A 21,973-nucleotide genomic window follows, 5' to 3' on the forward strand; every position below is an offset into this window, starting at 1 on the left:
GTAAGATTTTAAAAAATCTTCGCATGCATTTAAAATGATTTCATATTGTGTAAATCAATAAGGTTTCATAACTATGAGGATCAATCTTCGCATATATTAAAAATGGGTTTCAATGGCTCATCATTAAAATTAACTCTCTTTTTTTATAATTTAAATAAATAAAATATTTAAGTCTTATGTGAGATTTCAAGAGTCTTTATAGAGATTTAAATTAATCACATTATTATGTAAGATAAATAAGTCCTCATAGATGTCGCAATTCTTAATTTATATGATAAATAAATAAATGGACTTTGCAAATAATAACATAATAAATATTTAAAAAATAATTAATTAAATTAAATAATAACCATATTTACACAATTAGATCTTTTAGTCACAGTAAAATTTTTAAATTTTTGTAGACATCTAGAATAATCATATTATCGTGTGAGTTAATAAGGTTTTGTAGGTATAAAGATTAATATTTTTTATCTATACATGCCCAATAAATCAATTAAATTAAAAATATATTTAAATTTAATTTTTTTGTCGCATGAAATTTTTGAATCTCTACAGATATTTAGAATAATCATATTACTGTATAGGTTAATAAGACTCTGTAGGTATAATGATTAAGATTTTATATAATACATGTTTAAAAAAATTAGAATAAATATAAATATATACAAATAAATAATTAATAAAGTAAATAAATTAAGCTATTTAATTCTTTTATTGTGTGAAATTTTAAGATTCTCCATAAATATTTAGAATAACCGTATTATCATGTGAGTTAATAAGACTCTATAGGTATAATGGTTAAATTTTTTAAAAATAAAAATAAAAATTTTTAAACAAAAAAGAATTTTAAACTATTTTCCTTGCAAATTCAAATTCATGAAATAATTAAAATTAAATTACTTTTTATCTTTTTGTAATTTAAAACATACATATTCAAATTTTAGAAAATTGTTTTATTTGTAAAATATAGTAAATTATTTTTCAATTAATTTCTCTTTAAAAAAATAAAATACCAACAAATAAAATTATGATCCCAAACTATGTGATCTTTGATTCCTCTCGCAGGATACGTAGGCCCTAGGCTCTCATCTTAGATCAAGTCCTCTTGTAAATAAATAATAATTTTCCTTTCATATTTAAATTTAATTTTTTATTTTTCTTTAGATTTTTTTTTAGCTAGGGTGAATAATAAAAAGAGTAGTTAAAATAATCTTAAAAGGCCACACTTATTGCACAATTAATTAAAGTAACCGTTCTGTAAAACACGTGATGTGGGGTGCGTAAAACCTTCCCCACTCACAATTGACTCTCGAACTTATCTCTAGTTACAAAGATCATCTTTATTACCTTCAATTGGTTTTTCAAGATTTTTTCTTAAAATCTTGGTGGCGGCTCCCTCCTTCTTTTCCCTCACGACGAACAAACCACCACGTCGCGTGGCAGGTGTGACAACCACAAGTCAGATATTTTAAATACAGGGATGATTTCTTTGAACTGATGACTTAGAGGATTGCTATGAGTATTAGGCTCCCTAAGAGCCAGCAATCTGGGAACCAAAATACCATGAATCAAGGCACCCTTAGAATCAATGAATAGGGCTCCTAAAGAGCCATTAATCTAGGAATCAAAATACTCAGAGGTGATTTAGGAACCATAATACCCAAAGAAGCATGCTCCAAAGATCGACACTCCAACAAAGCCATGTATTAGCATAGCCTTAGAATCAATGACTTGGGCTACTTAAGAGCCATTGATTTGGGAATCAGAATACTGAAAGAATGTGCTCTGGCAATCTGCACTCCAGAAGAATCATGGATCTAAACCAAAATCAAACTATGTCTTTATGAAACTGTCATGGAACCACACTTTTGAATTGAAAAATTAATGATGAAAATTAAACCAAATCTCATGGTCTGGAAAGTGATATTGCAAGTGCAATATATGAGTCAACTGCATTATAATCCAAAAATAAGTATGGTGAGAAGAGCTTTAAGGTGTAGGATATCTTCCCAACTATACATTAGAACCTTGAATAAGTATTAGGAATCTCACAATGCAACATAAAGCATCAAGCAAAGTTACTAGAGCCTTTAAAGCAGTGCAACACGTCTTTAGATAAGTACCTCAAGTCCATCAAGAATGTATTCAAAGAGCTTGAGGAGTACTCTTTTGACAACTCTACGGATGAGCTTTGTGAGGAGGTTGAGGCTGAGTCCTAACCTTTAGATCTGAGCATATCTAAGCACTTTTCTAATAGCTCTGAGGATGAGATCTATAAGGGCAAAGAGCTTGAGGGCAACTCTAGGTCTTTAGAACTAGTCCTATCTGAAGAACTCAAGGGGTACTCTTTTAATAGCTTTAAAGATTATCTTTACAAAGATAACAAACCAACGGCCAACTTTGAGCCTTTAGAACAAGGTACAAGCAAAGAATCCAGAGGTCATCTCTAAGCCTTTGGATCCAGTTATAAATGAAGAACTCAAGGGGCAACTCCTTAAGAGTACCCAACTCTCTAGACATGATGAACCAAAGACAAACTCTATGTCTTTGGAACCATTTGGAGAGCAAGATCCACACATAAAACCCTTCACAAAGAATGAGCCAACTCCTCAAGTAGGCCCACCACTTGGAAATTTGATTAAAAAGAGTTGGCTTGTAACATCTTTTGCTTTAAATCTAGAAGTTAATTGCTAATTAAAGGGCAACTAGTAAATTTGGTGATTAATTAATTTAATCATATTTTCAAGTTACTAATTGACATTTTGGATCATAAAGAGCCTTAAGATCAAGTTAGGGTAGAAGTTGGATCGAATCAAGTTAGAGTAGGGGAGCAAAAGTGAGATTTTGCTTATTGCATCATGTGCTGTGACATGTGTGCCACATGTTATAGTGCATGACATGCCAAACACTATAAACATGCAAAAATCATCCAAAAATTAGAATTTAACATTTGAGAAAATGGGAGCACGAATGGGGAACATGGGGAGCTAAGCTATGGCTTCAATTTGGGCAAGATTGGAAGTTCAATTAGGTCCTTAATAATTTGAGTAAGATTGCTAACTGTCTCTCCTCCTTCTCTAATTCATTTAAGGGTTGGATGATTTGGAGATTTTGAATTTTGAATTGGCCTGAACTCTTGAAATTTGTATGTGATGTTTGAGCTTAACTTATACTTCTTTGAGTTGAATAAGTTTTAATTTGAAGCTTGAGTGGTAAAACCTTAGGTTTAGATGAACCCTAGGTGAATTTGGTATTGTTAGAGTTGTATGTTGGAGCATAGGACAGCTCTTAAAATGCTCAACGGAGTTATTGAGGGTTAGTTCGAGCTATTAATAGCTTAATGATAAAAGTTACGGATTATAGATAGCTAAATTTAGTTAATTTGACTAACGGGTGCTTATGTTAGGTATGAGAAACTAACATATGGTGCTTCAAATTGTAGATTTACATAATTTAGTGCTTCCACTAGTCATCAAGACTATTGGAGCAAATGTTACATCACGGATAACCCTTTTGGTAAAAAAGAGTTGAGGTAACCATTTATTCTATTAATTAACTAGTTTAACTCTGAATAAGTAAATGTTATAGTATGGTGGGGTTGTGTGTGTGATTGTTAATGAGGATGATTTATAAATTTGCATGATTTGGTGTCGAAAAAGAGTTTGATTTATAAATTAAGTTATTTGTGAAAGTAAATTACTCTCTATGTGTGTGGATATATGATTGAAACATGTGATTTGTGTGTGAAAAATGGTATGATCATAATAGTGAGAGTTCGCCGATGTGTGTTGGAGTGTGAAAAATCTATATAATTGGGTTGGCACTAGGGGGGCCACAATGTAGCAATTATTTAGGGACTATTACCATGAACAATCTAAGGGCAGTCAATAACTCCCTAGTGCTTGTAAAGGTATGGTTAGGAGTCAACAACACCCCAATCGTATATGCGATAGAGGAAAATTTATAGTTTGAAAGTGGGATAGAATGCCTTGGTTGAGTGATTCTATTACTGAAGGTGTGCTTGAATCAATGTGCACAGGATTGGTTAGTAGAGCTTATGGATTCAGTTGAGAAACATGGAGGTTTGGTAGATAGATGATCATGCGAGTGTGTAAAAATGGTTTCACAATAATGGATGTAAATATGCATGCATGCATGCATGTATTATTTGTGAAAATAAGAATAATAATACAATAGTATTTTGTTTACTTGTTTATACTTATTCCTGTTAATAGATAGTTATGAATTATTTTGGTTATTAAGACATTGTCTCACAGTATGAATTCATGTTTTACAGGTTTTGAGATGAAGTGAGGACAAGGGAAAGAACAGGACAAGGAGTAGCCAAACTATTGATGTAATGTCCTTTATTATTAGAGTTTATGTATGTGAATGTGTATAAAGTTAAGGTTGCCAACTGGAAATTTATGTATTTGAGTTATACATGTGTGATACATTTTGATACTCTTGTTGAGTTGTATGTTGTGACATGCAAGTGTATTGAATGAGTGCAGTGAAATTGGGTTTTGCACTTGTAGTTATATGAGAATATGAAGTAAAATTAACTTAGAGTGTATATTTGTTACATCACCTATGATAAAGGCTAATTTTTTATTATAATTACAAGATGTGGTGATTTGTTTGTCATGTGAGGGGTGATATGAATGCATGAATAAGTGTAGATTTAGGGCATTTTAGTCTAGAGAGAATTTTGTTATGACACTTGCAACAAAGGCTAAAATACATATATAAGTGTGAGCTATTAGTGTTTGTGTATAATAATGAAGATTGTATGTTATAGGTTGCATATATTTAGCCTTAAGCAAGAGTGGCCAAATATTAGTTCTCATGTGTTATTGGTTGTTTTACTATTTAATCAAGTGTGTAACGATCCATTGGACTTGGTTTAAACTTTAAGATAGGTTAATGGTATAAGTTTTAAGTTTTTAATACTTGGATGCTTGAGAATCATTTTAAAATCTCACTTAAGGCATTCAAATGTCTAAAATTTTCATATGGTATCGGATTAGAACAAAACTTGTACTATTAGTTAGCTTATCAAATAAATTTTACATAGACATTTAAATCACTCTAGTCAAATATCAAATGCAAAAATGGTGTATGTCCGAAGGCATGTGCACCATGGTACATGGAGCAGAGGCTAAATTGCCCTCTTTATGACACATGCCACGGCGCATGGACCATGGGTCGTGGCATATGTACTAGAATGTGTCAAAATGACATTTTTTTTAACCTTATTTTGCCATGTTTTGCTTGTTTTTGTCTACCATAATTCCCATAATTTTAAATATCAATAAGTTTGAGCTCATACTATTTATTTGAAGGATTTTTGAGATCCTAAATATTTTAAATGTATTTTAACATTTTACTTGATCTAACCCTTTTGTAATTACATTAAGTTTAGGAGGGATTGATGACAACTAATTACCATTGTATGTTATAATTGTGTGGTGAACATTAGTAATATCAAGATAAATATTACATGGCTCCCCAAGTTCCACATTCCATATGTCAGGAATGCGTAGAGGATAAAACAATTCAAATATCCATATAAACTTGGCCAACGACAAACTCAACCAAATCTATATGCGGGAGTCAATTGTTTAGGTTAAAATGTGATGTTTACCTCAAGCCCAACTATTTGGGCTAAAAAAAATAATTTTAGCCCAACCTCACATAAATTTTTTAAAAGATAGATGGTTACTTGTTAAAAAGAAGAACAAGCGCCCCACTTGAAAAATGCCAAAGAGTAAATGAAATTTAGGAGAAAACTGTAATTAGTGACCCTAAAAAAGTTGAGCATGGATCCAAGGGATAATTGTCACTTTGTACGTATAAAAAGGAAGCCACCATACACATATGTGATCAACATAATCTCTTTGAACACTTCAACAACTCAACCCTAAAATCTACTCATCCAATACAAAACTCAAACCTTGACCTTGTGTCACTTTAAGTTTTTCTAGCATGATTCTTTTTATCTTTTAGCAAATTCAACATAGCGTTGTAAATGCACCATGCATTCAGTAAAGAGTAGTGAGTTTTCTGGTGAGCAAATAAAGCACCAACTCTTAATAAAACAATAATAACAATGTGCTAATGCTTTTTCTTTTAATTTTCTATCTTTTATTTCATATAATTTATCTTTTATTATTGTTAATATCATTTCTACTTTTATCATGCAAGTCTTGCATTTTTCTTTATCTTTATTTTTTTTATTTTTTTTACTTTTAAGCACTTGAACTCAAAAAAATTGTAGCAAAGAATCCTAAAACTCATTTATTACGGCAGTCAAGTGAATCAACTTTTTGAGGACAAGCTCCTTCGGCATGCGCACACACTACAAACAGAATGAAATTTTAAAAGTTTAATAAGAATTAAATACTACAAAGGAGAGCGACTAAATATTAAAATATGTGAAAGAATGCACGTTTAATCTAGTGTATCCTCATCATTACAATAATTCACCTTCTTTTTTTTTTCTTTTGCTTTTCTTTTCTTTTCTTCTTTCCTTTTTTTTTTTTTTTTTGGTGACAAACAAGAATCAAAAGCACGATGCCGTGATGTCTCTCCTGAGTCTTGAGCCCTGACTCCTGAGTAAGATAACGATAACGGGGCTGAAGGCTGAAGCCGCTGAAGTGCTGAGGTTCAAAATTAGAATCCATGGATTCTGTGGATCACAAAACTAGTACGGTGAAGTACGGCATCATAGGGGTTGGAATGATGGGCAGAGAGCATCTCATCAATTTGTACCATCTTCGCACCGAAGGCATCGTCGTTGTCGCCATAGTCGATCCTCACGTTACTTCCCAACAGCACGCCCTGGATTTAGCTCAGTCCTTTAATTGGCCTCTCAAAGTAAGATTATTCACTTTTCCCATCATCGATTTTTCTTTTTTTAATTTCATTTCCTTCTAGTAATATTCTTATCGGTGTTCATATAGTTTGATTGGAGTGTTGCAATGATTATTTGTAGTTTCATTGGTAGTTATGCAATCATAAGTTTGCTTATTTCAAATTCCGCGGGGCGTATAATATTTGCGAGCTAAGATTATAATTGTATGGAGTATGATTAATGAGTGGTACGTATAAATTTTATATTATATGTTGATATCAATTTACAATTATTAGGACAAGCGTTTTAAATTGTTCTTCTTTTGCTTGTACTGCATTTGAAGGTGTTTCATCTTGTAAATTTGGAAGGTTTTCGAAGGGCACCAGGAGCTGTTAGACAGTGCACTCTGTGACGTTTTGGTGATATCAACTCCAAACATGACCCATTACAGAATCTTAATGGACATCATCAATCATCCCAAAGCACATCACGTTCTGGTAGAAAAGCCATTGTGCACCACTGTCTTGCATTGCAAAGAGGTCTGTATCCATTACGTGGAAATGTGTCTACTTAGTGCTTACTGTATTAGTATCACTTTGCAATGAGTACAAAAGAAACGCCTTCCAAGAAAATATTTTGTTGTCACACCTTCATTTCAGTGCTTTAAATCAACAATGAGATGTCAACTATATTTTGGCATTGCCTTAAAAGTTGTTTTGTGAAGCCTGAGTTATAGTAGGGTCAAAGTTCGTTTTGGCTAAAAATGCTAGGCAGATACTGTTTTTCTTGTTGTGAATGAATAGCTGCCAGAGATCCTGGTGATATCTTTTAGGATAGGTTTAAATTGAGCAAAAGCTAAACTTGAGTAGGAGGACATCAGCATGACATTAATATAATTAAAAAGGTGAAGATAGCACAAATTTTTCTATCTCCTTCCCTTTAGTCAACAAGCAGGATCTAGGGACATAACATTACGTATTTGTCTGTTGATTATTATAATTCTAAATTAGGATGCAGTAATTATGTATTTGTTGCATATTTTTGTATTCCACTAATGGCTTGCATTCTATTTTATTTTTTTCTTTTAAATCAGGTTGTTGATGCTGCTAGAAAGAGACCAGATATCTTAGTACAAGTTGGACTGGAATATAGATACATGCCACCTGTTGCAAAACTGATAGAAATAGTCAAGGGAGGAAGTGTTGGACGGGTCAGAATGGTAGCAATCAGGGAGCACCGGTTTCCTTTCTTGGTTAAGGTCAAAATATACAACTTTAATTCATATGTTTGGGTTCTAGAAGCAACTAAGCCGAAATAGTGATCAATGTCCCAGGTGAACAATTGGAATCGATTCAATATGAACTCAGGGGGCACTTTGGTAGAAAAATGCTGCCACTTTTTTGATCTGATGAGGCTGTTTGCTGGTGCAAATCCTGTTCGTGTGATGGCTTCTGGAGCAATTGATGTTAATCACAAGGATGAAGTATATGATGGGAAGGTAATTTAGATACAGCAATTTTAGTTACAATAATACCACTTCTTAATCACCAATCTTTGTAGTGGTTTATTTGAGTCCTTTGCTGAGACTGAATATCATTTTGCTTGAACTGATTACGAATGCCATCAGATTTATATGTTGTGGTTTGGCAAATATATATATATACATAGATATCCTGTGTAATCATCAGTCCCAGGTTTCAGTGTAATGTAGTTTTTTGACTTGCTGATTATGACTTTTAGCTATGTAAGATTATGGTCTATTCTATTCCAAATATATTCTGAAATAAGGAAACTGTTTCTTGGTTGATATTCAGTGGAAGAGGTGCATGTTTCTGTATAAAATCTGTAATTGCCATGGGTTCTCTAATCATTGTTGTTCTATACTGTCTGGTATTCAAAATTTTGCTTTGGGCAGGTGCCGGATATTATTGACAATGCATATGTTATAGTTGAATTTGCCAATGGTTCTCGAGGGATGCTTGATCTCTGTATGTTTGCTGAAGGGAGTAAAAACGAGCAAGAAATATCTGTAGTGGGTGACGTCGGAAAGGTAAGGGGAAAAAACAGACTCTAGATAACTACTCAAGTACTAGAGACGTGATTGAGGTTGATAAATTTTGTTGCAGTTTGTTATTTGAAAGACAGGATCTATCATTAATTCTTGGAAGTTGAAGATACATTCTTTGGTTTGCGATCTTCAAAACAGGGGGAGGCCCTTGTTCCTGAGAGTATCGTTCGGTTCGGTACAAGAGAGGCTGGGCGAGATGGTGTTCAAACATTGAAAGCTGAGGATCACAGGATAAGGTGGGTGTTATAAATATATCATCACCTTAACATATATTTCTTCCATCCCGAATTATAAGACAGATTTAGAAATATTTTATTGTCCCAAAATATGAGACAATTTGACAAACATTAGATTTCATTAATAATACTTTTCTAATACTACCCTTCAAATGGAGAGAGAGAATTGAATTGATTGTAGTGTAATGATTAAAATCATTTTTTGAAGTTTTATATTTTTGTTTTGAAAAAATAAGGCTGTAAAGTGTCATCATTGAGCTTTATTTGTAGGCATAATCTTGCCTGAAATTACCTTGTAATTTGGGTCTTTGATCATCCTCTACTTTGTTGCTATAAAGTGGCGAATGATGAAATGGTATCTAGAGTCATTTAAACTGTTTGTTAGTCTCTTCTTGTTGTACCTCTATGGTTAGCTATATATATATATATATATATGTCCACGTTTATTCTAAAAAAAATAAATCAAATAATAATTGGCTGTAATGTTCTTGTCCCTTTAGGTATGATGGATTGCACCATGGGTCTAGTTATCTGGAACACCTGAACTTCTTGAGTGCAATTAGGACTGAAGGTCAAAAAGCTCCAGCAGTAGATCTCGAAGATGGACTGATATCTGTTGCCATGGGAGTTGCAGCGCAGCTTTCCATTGAGTTTGGCCGATTTGTTACTATAAAGGAAGTTATGGATGAGCTTTAATTATGAGAATGGTGAATACTCTTGTCTCTGACCCTTCTAACCTTATTGTCGTTTTATGGGGAGGCCCTTGGTGGCTGGCTACAACATAAGAAATGTACAGGTCTATTACACCCCCCCCCCCCAAAAAAAAAAAAAGCTATTAGCCTCCTTTATTTCCCGTCATTTGTTCTCTGTAAATTGAAAATAGTAGAGTGGAAAAAAATTATATGCAACATATCTGGGAAAATTTGAGGAAGAACCGTCTTCCCAAATATTCTGTTCATGTGATTATACCAGAGCAATATGTTTTGGTGCACTCTCCATAAAATCTATGTGCTTAGACAATTCAAATCATGGTCTATATTAAGTTAAAGTACAAATCTCAAATTTTTTTCGGAGACCCAATTGAGAAAAGGGGAGGTGAGGACCATACAGAGGCTGATTGAGAATGGAGCGTCCATAAATGGTTGGGAAGAGAAGGGATTTGGCGAAGAACTTGGAAAACCCACTGTGAAGAACTGATCTGTGAGAGATGCAAGATTTGAGGAAGGGTAAAGCCTTTTCTCCGACCAGTTGTAGATTGATTGCTCTGGGTTTCTCCACCATGACCAAGACTCAATCAATTTTGCAGAACTCTGACGAAAGGAGTTGAAGGGTTTGGCAAATCCACTGTTTGAGTTCTAGATTTGTCGCTCTGGGCTTCTGCATCATGCTTGGGACTCGATACGCATAATCTGTGACAATTGACAAGGATTTGAGCAGTCTCGCAAATCCACTGTCCGAATTAAGGGAATCGAAAGGAGTTTCAAATTCGTCTTCGCTTGAAGACGAAGGAGAATGGAGATTCTTCATTGATCGACGACAGCACAGGTTCAATGGTTTTAATAGCTAAGATTGATCTAGTTTTGATTTATCACTCTATTGTTGTCCTTTGCACTTTTTATACTTGTGGAGTTATTGCTGTGATGTATCACTGATTTTTAGTTCTGATTTATCAAGTTCCAAATTTATCGCTCTAATTCCTCTTGGGTTATCGCACTGGTTTTTGTTTATCTCTTGGTCTATCACTCTCCCACTCCTGCTCCTCGGACCTCAGATCCTCTCTGTCGTCCATGGAGGAGTTTATTGATGTGCTTGCCTAGTTTTTGGGTTTGAGAGTCAATTATTGAGGATTGGATTCTGGGTTTATGAATCAAATGAATTGATTGAGTTGTTTAATTGTTCTTGGCTTGGTTGATTGCTTCAAATAATATTTAGAAAGATACTCAACGTAATTGACTGATTGAGGAACGAAGGAATTTTTTTTTTTTTTTGGGGGGGGGGGGACTGAATAAAAAAATTAAAAATGAGTCCCACTTTTACACACGGACTTCCGTGACTTAAAATTTCAGGAAAAGATTTGTACTCTTAACTAGGCCAGATTTTTGCAGATTATTGAAGTTGTTGTGTAACTCAAATGGCGTTAAACTGGTCAGGAATATCATTGTTTTGGTTAATTTTGATCCGGGAAAAGTGAAATCTAATGCTCCTTTGGTTCAACTGCAAGCTACCTTGGTAATTCAATGGAATGTAAGGCTAGTTTTCGTTGGGAACTTCGGATTTATGGCTCAAATATTCATTTGAAGAAACTACTGTGAGTTGCTTTCGGCTTTTGAGAGATGTACACAATAGTCACGTGGCAACCTCTTCTTCCCATACCATCATCTTTCACATACAATCCTCCCTTCCCATATTATAATTAACTTCTATTAAACTAACTTTTGACATGTAGACTTGTGACAAATGAACCCTGGTCAAATTACGAGCCAAACACACTTGCTGTAAAAATAAATCAGTTGAAGATGCGAATCTTTTACTGTTTAGAAACCAAACACGTGATTTTTCGTTTCCGTTAAAACGCAATTTTTACTAATGCTATATGCTAGTTTGGCTGCCGAAAATACATTTCGAAGAGTCCAGCCGAACATATCAGTTTGTAAGATCGGCATTGTAAATGCAATTTTGAAATTCTGCATGGAATAACCAAACATCATTAACATAACCCAAAATAAATGTTCGAGCCCAATATAAGTGAAGTTGATCATAACGAATTTTCCCCCGCCAAACAAAGGGAACGGAGAAGGAAACAGTCACGACTCACCAATCGAACTATCCTCACTATGAATCTAACAAATGAGGGGATTCGTTCCTTAACACAATGATAACCTGCCAATTACTTCTTGCACAAACCTAGCCGTCCCAACAGACGGAGTAAATATATATATACATATATACAGCAATATATTTTCCAGTAAATATTACTGGAAAAAAAATTATGGAATTAATCCCAAGGGACCTTTGATCTTTGGCACTCATTAATTAGTTAGATTTTATACTAAACGATTCGTGCAGGAAAATTTCAATTCATAAAAAACTACCATGTACCCAACAATATATTCGGAAAAATGAAGCCCCAAACTAACTCTAGCAAGATCATCGGTAGCGACGCAGGGAAAGAGTATTGTTCCTCTTCCAGGTAGCCCTGCGGGATGGTCGAGCTTTATGATAGAGGTGTCCTCTGCCACGGAGGCCTCTGTATTTCTTGCCAGCAGAAGTGAGGCCACGCAGTTCCCTGTGTTTGTGGACAGGATTGCACAACCAGTTGATCCTTGGGTCATTTCTGACAGCATTGTGAGCAACATCGACCAGGATGATCTCGAAGTATTTATACGTCGAGTCCTGCACCGGCAATGTACCGTTAGAACAAGTGGTGAGTCGTTAAGAACCAAGTTTCAAATTCAGAACAAGTATTCACTAACCTCGTTCACCCAGTAAGAATTGAGGACCCTGAGGCCCCCCAGCTTCCGTCCAGCTCGCTCCTCAGCTACTGACCTCTTGCTCCTCTGAAATTTCAGTTGGGTGACACCTTGATTTGTGGGCTTCCCATATACAATACCTTTGGGAACTGGTCTCTTCCGGCCACCCCTCCGAACACGAACACGGTAAATCACATAACCCTGCAAATATTGTAATCTTAAGCATTACTAGAACATACAATTGAAGCACAGAGTGCAGAAGAAAATGATTTCCTTTTTTTTTCCCCAAAAAAAGTAAACAAAACACAGAATTAAATAATCCTTGAATACAGGTAAAACACACTTGATTAAAATGACAGAATAAGATGTGTCAGATCGAGACAAAAGAAAAATTGATAAGAGGACAATTCACTTGGTCAGATGATCTGACGGTTAGCTTGAATATCGCTGGTCTCAGGAAATGGCCAATCATTATACATATGCAATGAATCGCTGCTGAACCAGCATCTTATCCAGATATACCCCAATTGTGCAACATTTATAGGGTTTCATGAGAACCTGAGGGCTTACAGCACAGAGAACACAACACTCCTCGGATAACGGATGGGAATTTGGAAACATCTAATTTACTCCTAAAAACTCGCAATCAAGGGGTTGCCACAAGAAAATTAACACTGCATTCAATTGCAGCACACATCCTAAAAGCCAAATCAAACAAATAGCTTAACACATCCTACAAGCCGATTTCGACAATTTTATTTTAGATTTTTCACCAATTTTAGTGTGCACCCTCCTTGTGTAATGTATGAACCGGATACTCATTCGAAAAAGGCACCAGACAATAAGACATTGCAAATCATTTTCACAAAGTAGACTGTTCATTACCTGCTTAGCTTTGTAGCCCAAGCGACGTGCCTTGTCAGGACGAGTAGGCCTTGTCACACGAACAATGGAAGGTTGCTGCCGATACTCCCAGCACCTCACCCTCTGCAAGAACTTCATGACATCAGACTGTTTCTTGCGCCAAAGCTCCGATACATACTTGTAGGCACCTATATCCAAGAACAAAAGGAGTAAAGAAGATCAGCTTTTCTTCGCCTTCACATCAATGGATTGATCCAAGAAAAATAAATAAAAACAAAAGCGCAACAGAAGCAGGCCATACCCATCGAAGCAAGGTGAACCCCGACGACGCCGCCGCTCAATAATCCAGTAGAGTTAGGGCTTTGGGACAACCGTACGTTAAATAAATAGCAGTCGTGGAGATAGATTGGGCCGGGCGGACATGGGGATTTCTCTTCGCTGCTCATCATGTGAAGAAATCTCAAATCTCATGTTCCATATTTAAAAAATTAATTTTATATGTTTAAAATAAAAATTTTAAAAAATATTTTTATATCTAATAGGGTTCATATTTAATTTGTAGGGTTTAATTTTATATTTTTATATAGTGATTATTCAGATGTATTTTACAAAATTTTTAACTAGTAATTTTTTTAAAAAATCCATTTAGAAGATTATATATTTTAATTTTTAAATAACATTTTATAAAAATTATAATATTAAAAATAGATTCTGCAGAGCACATGTAAATAGTTAATATATAAAATTTTAATATTAAATTAAATTATTTAAATTAAATTTATACTGTCTTACTTTATGATAAAATATTTACTAAAAAAATTTATAAATTTATAAATTTTCATTTTAGTAAATATTAAATAAAAATTGAATGATCCAGCATCATAACGATGACCACATCCAAATTGGACCCTCTATTTGCTACGTCTCGTGATGCCTTACGAGTGTGGTACTTTTCATCAGGGGTGTTTATATGGCGGATCGAAACATTCCTACCCTGTGTTTTATTTAAAAAAAAATTAAGTTTAAATTTTTGTCTTATATCTCATCTCATCCTAAAAGTTATTTCATTTCATTAGAAATTAGGATGGGACCAAGACAAAATTGAAATGTCCCACCATCCCAATAAATCAAACAATATTGAAAAAAAATTTGGATAATAATATTTATTAAAATTTTAATCATATAATTCATTAAGTTAAAATCAAAACAACATAAGTCTATAAATCACAATAATTTAAAGTTAATTATTGAATTATATCAATCACAATTACAAGTATATAACACATTATAATAGTAGTAACAAGTGATCTCTAAATTATAACAGCAACAATAACAGGCGAGCCAAATACAATATCAAATTATTGTTCTTCTACTTTAGTTAAGATGTATTAAGCTAATTACTCTTTTAAAAATAGAGCAAAAAATATAATATAAATAAAAGTCATTAAATATACAGATATAGAAATAAATTGTATTAATATAATTAACATATTATAAAGAAACATATCGTCCTGTTTACTTTGTTATGAAACTTATCAATATAAAAATTTTTAATTTTAAATAAGAATTACATGTATTGAAATTATAATTAATATAATTAATATAAGTATAAATTGTATTAATATATTTAATGTATTTAATGTATATTTTTGAAATAAAAAATAATATATATATATATATATAAAAAAAACATAATATTTAGGACGCAACAGGACGTTTCAAGAGTAATCCTGTATCCCGTCCTATCCCAAACAACTTTCTTGTCTCGTCCCAAAAAGTCCTACCTCTATTATTTTCAGGTCAAGATGAGACCCTCTCGATATGATCGGAATGAAATCAAACTAATCAAAACAGGTACAAACTAAATACCTCTACTTTTCATTAGGCTTCTTGAGGTTGCACTCATTTTAATATTTATATAATTATTTTTTATTTTAAAATTTATCCATAGGAGTCTGTATTATTATATATATTGTAGTTTTTTCTTTACCTTCAATATTACATGTTGCACTTATAGCTGAAGGTCATTCGAAAGATGAACAATATTTGGCGAAAAGGAAAAAAAATTAGACAACAGACCAATATTTTAAAAATCCCAGACAATGAATTAGAAAGCTCAATGGATCATAATTCTCATAATTTAACTAATTAGTTGATGGTTGAACTTGTGACACAATATTAAAAATTAATATTTACACGCACCCGTGCACACATACACACACACCCCTTCTATCCCTATTTATATATGGTGTTTTTATATATTTATTTTATCCTTAAATATAAAAAATGTCATGATATTTTTGAATAATTAAATAATTTTACTCTCATCTTAAAAAAGGAAAGAGATACTTTATCCATTTAAAAATGTAAGACATTTTTGAGGAATTGGATGTTTAAAAATGTAAGATATTTTTAGTCATTTAAGATGTAATCATTGCCTTTTTTTCAAAAGTGCCCCTATTGATAATAACTTTATGTTTATTATAGGGTATTTAATAGGGGTTAATATGAAAAAATAGGGTTAGTTTGAAAGTAAGTAATTACTTTATTGAAAAGTAAAATTCAATTAAAAATGTCTTATATTTTTTAATAGAGAGGGTATTAATTATGCGCTTCACCCACCACCACCATGATGATATTAACTGTGACATTTTTAAAAGTAAAACTGAAAAATTATTGTAATTTTATGAGATTTCAACTAAATAAATAATAAATATTTATTGATGTGCTAAATTTAATTAAAAACATCTTATATATAAAGATAGAGGAAGTATATAATTAAATATTAAAAATACTAACAATATTATTCTCAATTGAATATTATTAAGTCATGACATATTAAATTTTATTTTTCTCATTTTTCATATATATATATATATACTCTATTAAAAAATATAAGGCATTTTTTGAGGAGTTAAATGTTTAAAAATGTAAGGCATTTTTAATCTTTTGAGGTATAATTATTTTTTTCAAAAGTGCCCCTATTGATAATGACTTTATATTTATTATAGGGTGTTTAATAGGGATAAATATAAAAAGACAGGGTTAGTTTGAAAGTAAGTAACTACTTTATTAAAGATGAGATTTAATTAAAAATTTCTTATATTTTTAAACGAAGAAAGTATATATTTACCTTCTTTGTTCTTTTAAAAGCTAAAACAAATAAGATTTCAATTATCCTTTTACTTTCATTTATATAATGCCAATTCCAAGTTAATTTCGATCAGTCAAAACTATCAGGGTCAAAACGGGCCAATCTTTAAAATGGATTAATGAGTTGAACTATGCCACTCTTATATGAAATATGAAATATGAAATAGCATTTTAACTATTCAAGTCCAACCAATGGGGTTTTGTCCAAGTGATAAGTGATTCAATTTTACTTAAGCATGATTCCTAGTTCGAATATGGTGTATGTTAAAAATTTTTGCTAAGATACTCCCCCACCATATAGCTACGTGCAGGACTCAGGTGGAATTCGGATTAGTCAAGGCGAAGCTCTAGAAACTGAATGGGCAATCAAAAAAGAAATCTAGTTCTCAAAACACTATAATAGGTGAAATATTATTAAACACAGTAAAACCCTACAATGCATGTAATCAATTTCACAGCTCGTTGAGTTTAAGATATCTTCAATGAGAAAAAAAGAAAAGAAAACTATTTTCATGTCAATCTTAACATCATTCAATACTTAAAAAATCTACCACATTCTCGTGATTATAAATGTTCTCCACAGTAAATTATTGTGACTGAAAATACTTCATAATTATAAATGTTCTCCACAGTACAGAGACTAATACTTTCGCTGATAGATCAGTTAGGTTCGGTCGTACTTTAGTGAATGCTTTTTGGATCTTTGATCATATTCCATCTTTGCTTATACATGGAGTATGATGAATGATGTACTTGTTTCCTTGTAGTGATTGGTTTTATCTTCGTTTTCACTAGGTTGTTGTAACTCCTTGATTGGAACGAAGCTTCAGTTTTTATTCAATAAATAAATAAATAAAAAGCATCATGCATAAACAATAAAGATATACTCCCTCTATATTAAATTATAAGATATTTTTTTAAAAAAATTCAACATTTCAAAATATAAAGACACTTAAAAAAAATAAAATTTCATTAATTATACTTTTTTAATATTACTTTTTCTATATATTCCTTCTTCAATATTCTTTTATTAATAAAATATTAAATGAAAGATATTTTAAAAATTTATATTTTTTTAAAAATAAAATTATAAAATATATTTAATAAGTTTTATTGATATATAAAATTTTATTTAAAAAATATTTTATAATTTAAAATAAAAAAAGTACTATTTTGTGCTATTCAAAACACGTGTTTCTTAATTTTACAATAAATTTTGACTCTATTTTTTTTCTTCCTTCTTTCACTTCAGAATATAATACAAATCACTTATTTGGCACTATTTCATTAATCACTATTATTATTATTTTATATAAAAGGATGTAACAACGAAGGAATTGCCTAGATAAAAATTTTGACCATGCCATCATGCTGACAAAAAATATTACATAGCCTTCTTTAATATTTCAATTTTTAGCTAAGAAATAAATGTGGGAGATAACATATGGATGATTAGCTTTCATTGAAAGAACAAAAATTTTCTAGCTCCCAGCAATCATTGAAAAATAACAAACCCACCCATGATACCAAGCGATCTGGAAAAGAACCGGTATCTTAGAAATTCCCTAGTGAAGTATATTTCGCCAATACTACAACACATTTCAAGCAAATAGAATTTCCAACTTATAAATGACAAATTCAGAAAAATGAAGATGCAAAGTAGTTATAGTGAGATCAGCGATAGCGACGAAGGGAAAGAGTATTGTTTCTCTTCCAGGTAGCCCTGCGGGATGGTCGAGCTTTGTGGTAGAGATGCCCTCTGCCACGGAGGCCTCTGTATTTCTTGCCAGCAGAAGTGAGGCCACGCAGTTCCCTGTGTTTGTGGACAGGATTGCACAACCAGTTGATCCTTGGGTCATTTCTGACAGCATTGTGAGCAACATCGACCAGGATTATCTCGAAGTATTTATACGTCGAGTCCTGCACCGGCAATGTACCGTTAGAACAAGTGGTGAGTCGTTAAGAACCAAGTTTCAAATTCAGAACAAGTATTCACTAACCTCGTTCACCCAGTAAGAATTGAGGACCCTGAGGCCCCCCAGCTTCCGTCCAGCTCGCTCCTCAGCTACTGACCTCTTGCTCCTCTGAAATTTCAGTTGGGTGACACCTTGATTTGTGGGCTTCCCATATACAATACCCTTGGGAACTGGTCTCTTTCTGCCACCCCTCCGAACTCGAACACGGTAAATCACATATCCCTGCAAGTATTGTAATATTAAACCTTACTAGATCATAAAATTGAAGCAAAAAGCCTTAAAAACTATAGAGATTTAACACCATTCATATTCATAGTTATTACGTAACAAAATATTTTTAAAAATACAGGAATGGGAAATATAGAAAACTTTGTTAAAATGACAGAATAAGATGTGTCAGATGGAGACAAAAGCAAAATTGATAGAAGGACAATTTGCTTGGTCAGATCATCTGACTGTTAGCTTCATTATAGCTGGTCTCAGAAGACATCCAATCACTGTACATATGCAATAATGCATCTGCATCAAGGTGCCGCTGAACCAGCTCCTTATCATACATATTAAACCCTACATAAATTAGCTCATTCCATTGGGCAACATTCATATGGCTTCATGAAAATCCTGAAGGCTCACATTATACAAGGGAGCAAAAAAAAAAAAAACAGAACCCAAGAGTTGAAGGATACTGAGGGCTTCCCGAGAGGAAGGTTGAAATTACTTCATTAAATTTCATAAATGTATTTCCTTGGGTCTAGAATATGCAAAAGAGAATAAAGATATTCACTAAATGCCATGCTGGAAACAAAATTGTAATATTTACAAACATATACTCGTATTTACAATGCTGATTTAGTTCTGTTTAAACTGAACTGAACCTTTGGCCCAGTCAAAAGGTTCTCTCATTCTAAAACTTGCTTTAGGGTTTGATGACTTTAAGTTGGTTTTGTTTCTATAAATTGGTTGGGATTAGTTTTGTAACCAAATCAAACACTCACTGTGCAACATTTGAACTCAATGTTAACATGGATATCAGACAAGACAGGAAAATTTATAAGACAAACAATATAAATCATTTCAACCAAACAGACAGTTTATTACCTGTTTAGCTTTGTAACCCAGGCGACGTGCCTTGTCAGGACGAGTAGGCCTAGTCACACGGACAATGGAAGGTTGCTGACGATACTCCCAGCACCTCACCCTCTGCAGGAATTTCATGACATCTGACTGTTTCTTACGCCAAAGCTCTGAGACATACTTGTAGGCACCTATAGCCACCAAAAGTAAAAAGTAAAAAAATAAAAATAAAAATCAAGTATTACATTTCTTTGACTTCCACCAGTCACCGCATTTTTTTTTTTAACAAAACAACCAAACTTTATAATAATATCCTATGTCACCTAATAATCAAACCTAATAATCAAACATCAACTTTCCAAGGACAAAGTTCATATGAATTCATCACAAGGCCAAGGAAAGACTTGGGCATTGTTTACTGATCCATCATTATGTCAACTATCAAAGAAAAGGTAATCCAGCCACCAGAATTTCATTGGTTTGGCCTAGTCACATGGACAATGGAAGGTTGCTGACATAGTTTACATGCGGATGGTAAAATTACGTAAAAATGTTATAGCTGTTGATACTCTCCAGAACAAATCATCACTATCTACTAGTTCTCAGCATCAAGGTGCATGCACAAATTTTTATTTAAGCACTCATAAGAAGAATTCATCTCGAGAACTACAAAAAATCAAGTAAATCAACTGAAAAAAGAAGCCATGAGAAGCAACTCCAACCAAATGAAGATTGCTATAACCCTACATAACCATATTGAATCATAAGGGGGGAAAAAGAGGAAGCGAGCATTGTAATCAGGAAATGTTGTTTAGCTGGCGAAATTACATTATATATATAAGAAAAAATCATTTTGATCCAATAAGAAGTAATCAGAGCATGAACAAAATCAAGTAGACAAAATAGTATTGCTGCACTCAAGCAAGAAATGAAATAAAAACCATGAACAAAGCAGTGAGGAAGATCAGCATCCCTTGGGATTCACAACCAATGCCTTAATCCAACAAGAAAATAAAACAAAAGAAACAGGAGGAGAAATAAGCCGTAACCATCAGGAGCTAGGTAAAACACGACGCTCGATTCTGTAATGAGGGTTAGGATTCTAGGGTTTTTGAGACAACCATAGATGAAGTAAGAGGTCTTGTAGATTGATTGGGCTGGGTATAGACGGGGCAGCTCTTTACCTCTTAACGCTGAGGGTACTATTAATTAGGCTTCCTAAGGCCTTGCATGTATGGGGATAATTTTATATTATATATATATATATATATTAATAATTTAACAGTTTATTGATGTATTCTATAATACATAATGTAGTTATGGCTAGAGCAGAAGATGAGAAGATCTTTTAACAGAACAAACAACAGAGAAAATAAACTCACTCTTATTATAACAAATATTTTTTATATTCGAAAACATTTTTTTCTGTTAGGTTTCAGATTTAATGTAATATCTTTTGATTTAATTACATATATTTAGAAAATTTCATCAAATTTTCATAATTATTGGTAATCTCCGTACAATAATCAAAATTAGATCTTTAATCTTTCATAATATTTGATTCCGGATTAGTTAGAACAAGAACAAGGTCATGGAAAGACTTGGATATTGCATACTAATCCATAATTCCCTCAACTCTTGAAAAAAGGTACCAAATTTTCATCGTTCCTGATATACTATCTCCAAAACAAACTTTCATTTTCTACGTTTTCTCAGCAATATGTTGCCGGATAATTTTTTTTTTTAAAAAATAGATTTTATCTCAAATGCAATGTAAAATCCTAGTACATCAACTCCTGAACGAAGTTAAGAAAAACTCGAACGAAATACAGCATGCTATAACAAATCCAACAAAACAAAATTCAATGCAGAAAATCCCATATAAAAAAAGAAGTCAAATTAATGCAAACGAGCGAACTTTTAACCAAACGAAATAATGAAACAAACAGCAGCACTTCAAGCCTCCGCCAAAAATAAAAGCGTGAATCAAGTGAAGTAGAAAAATAAAATATGCCGCACTCAAGCAGAGACAAAATCAATAAGGATTAACAAAGCAGTAGAGAAAATCAGAAGATCAGCAGCCGTTCGCATTCCCAAGTCACAACCAACAGATTGGTCCAACAAAAATGTAAAACAAAAGATCAGACCAGGGAAGCCGTACCCATCGGAGCAAAGTGAACGGCGACGAACCAATTCCAAAATGAGAATTAGGGTTTTGATGACAACGATATCCATATGCTAAATAGGCCGGAGTTAAATTGGGCCTTAGTCCG

The 21,973-nt window shown here is 33.0% G+C and overlaps 3 protein-coding genes across 4 annotated transcripts; 1 reads left to right on the forward strand and 2 right to left on the reverse strand.

The window, feature by feature from the left end:
• The first annotated feature begins 6,553 nt into the window (after window positions 1-6,553).
• LOC129310323 (uncharacterized) lies at window positions 6,554-10,857 on the forward strand. Of its 2 annotated transcripts, XR_008593087.1 has the most exons (8): window positions 6,554-6,882; window positions 7,228-7,398; window positions 7,953-8,117; window positions 8,193-8,357; window positions 8,775-8,909; window positions 9,066-9,163; window positions 9,664-10,389; window positions 10,470-10,857. XR_008593087.1 is itself a non-coding variant. In XM_054952143.1 (7 exons), exons 1-7 carry the CDS (start codon window positions 6,688-6,690, stop codon window positions 9,857-9,859), a joined length of 1,125 nt encoding a protein of 374 aa, XP_054808118.1. In that variant the 5' UTR covers window positions 6,554-6,687; the 3' UTR covers window positions 9,860-10,857. The 2 variants fall into 2 exon arrangements, 1 of the variants encoding a protein (XP_054808118.1); XM_054952143.1 differs by having other exon boundaries at window positions 9,664-10,857.
• Window positions 10,858-11,905: 1,048 nt separating this feature from the next.
• On the reverse strand, window positions 11,906-13,929 carry LOC129311574 (60S ribosomal protein L15-1-like). The gene is made up of 4 exons (XM_054953913.1): window positions 13,799-13,929; window positions 13,519-13,685; window positions 12,637-12,834; window positions 11,906-12,556 (listed from the first exon to the last, which is right to left on the reverse strand). The coding sequence occupies exons 1-4, from the start codon at window positions 13,800-13,802 to the stop codon at window positions 12,311-12,313; spliced, it is 615 nt and encodes a 204-aa protein (XP_054809888.1). The 5' UTR covers window positions 13,803-13,929; the 3' UTR covers window positions 11,906-12,310.
• A 4,152-nt stretch (window positions 13,930-18,081) lies between these two features.
• On the reverse strand, window positions 18,082-21,973 carry LOC129312124 (60S ribosomal protein L15-1-like). Its single transcript, XM_054954719.1, has 4 exons — window positions 21,862-21,973; window positions 19,725-19,891; window positions 18,651-18,848; window positions 18,082-18,570 (listed from the first exon to the last, which is right to left on the reverse strand). Exons 1-4 carry the CDS (start codon window positions 21,863-21,865, stop codon window positions 18,325-18,327), a joined length of 615 nt encoding a protein of 204 aa, XP_054810694.1. The 5' UTR covers window positions 21,866-21,973; the 3' UTR covers window positions 18,082-18,324.

Source organism: Prosopis cineraria, unplaced genomic scaffold (assembly GCF_029017545.1).
Source record: "Prosopis cineraria cultivar Desert tree isolate PC_DT_omini unplaced genomic scaffold, ASM2901754v1 PC5, whole genome shotgun sequence".
Classification (NCBI taxonomy): Eukaryota; Viridiplantae; Streptophyta; class Magnoliopsida; order Fabales; family Fabaceae; genus Prosopis; species Prosopis cineraria.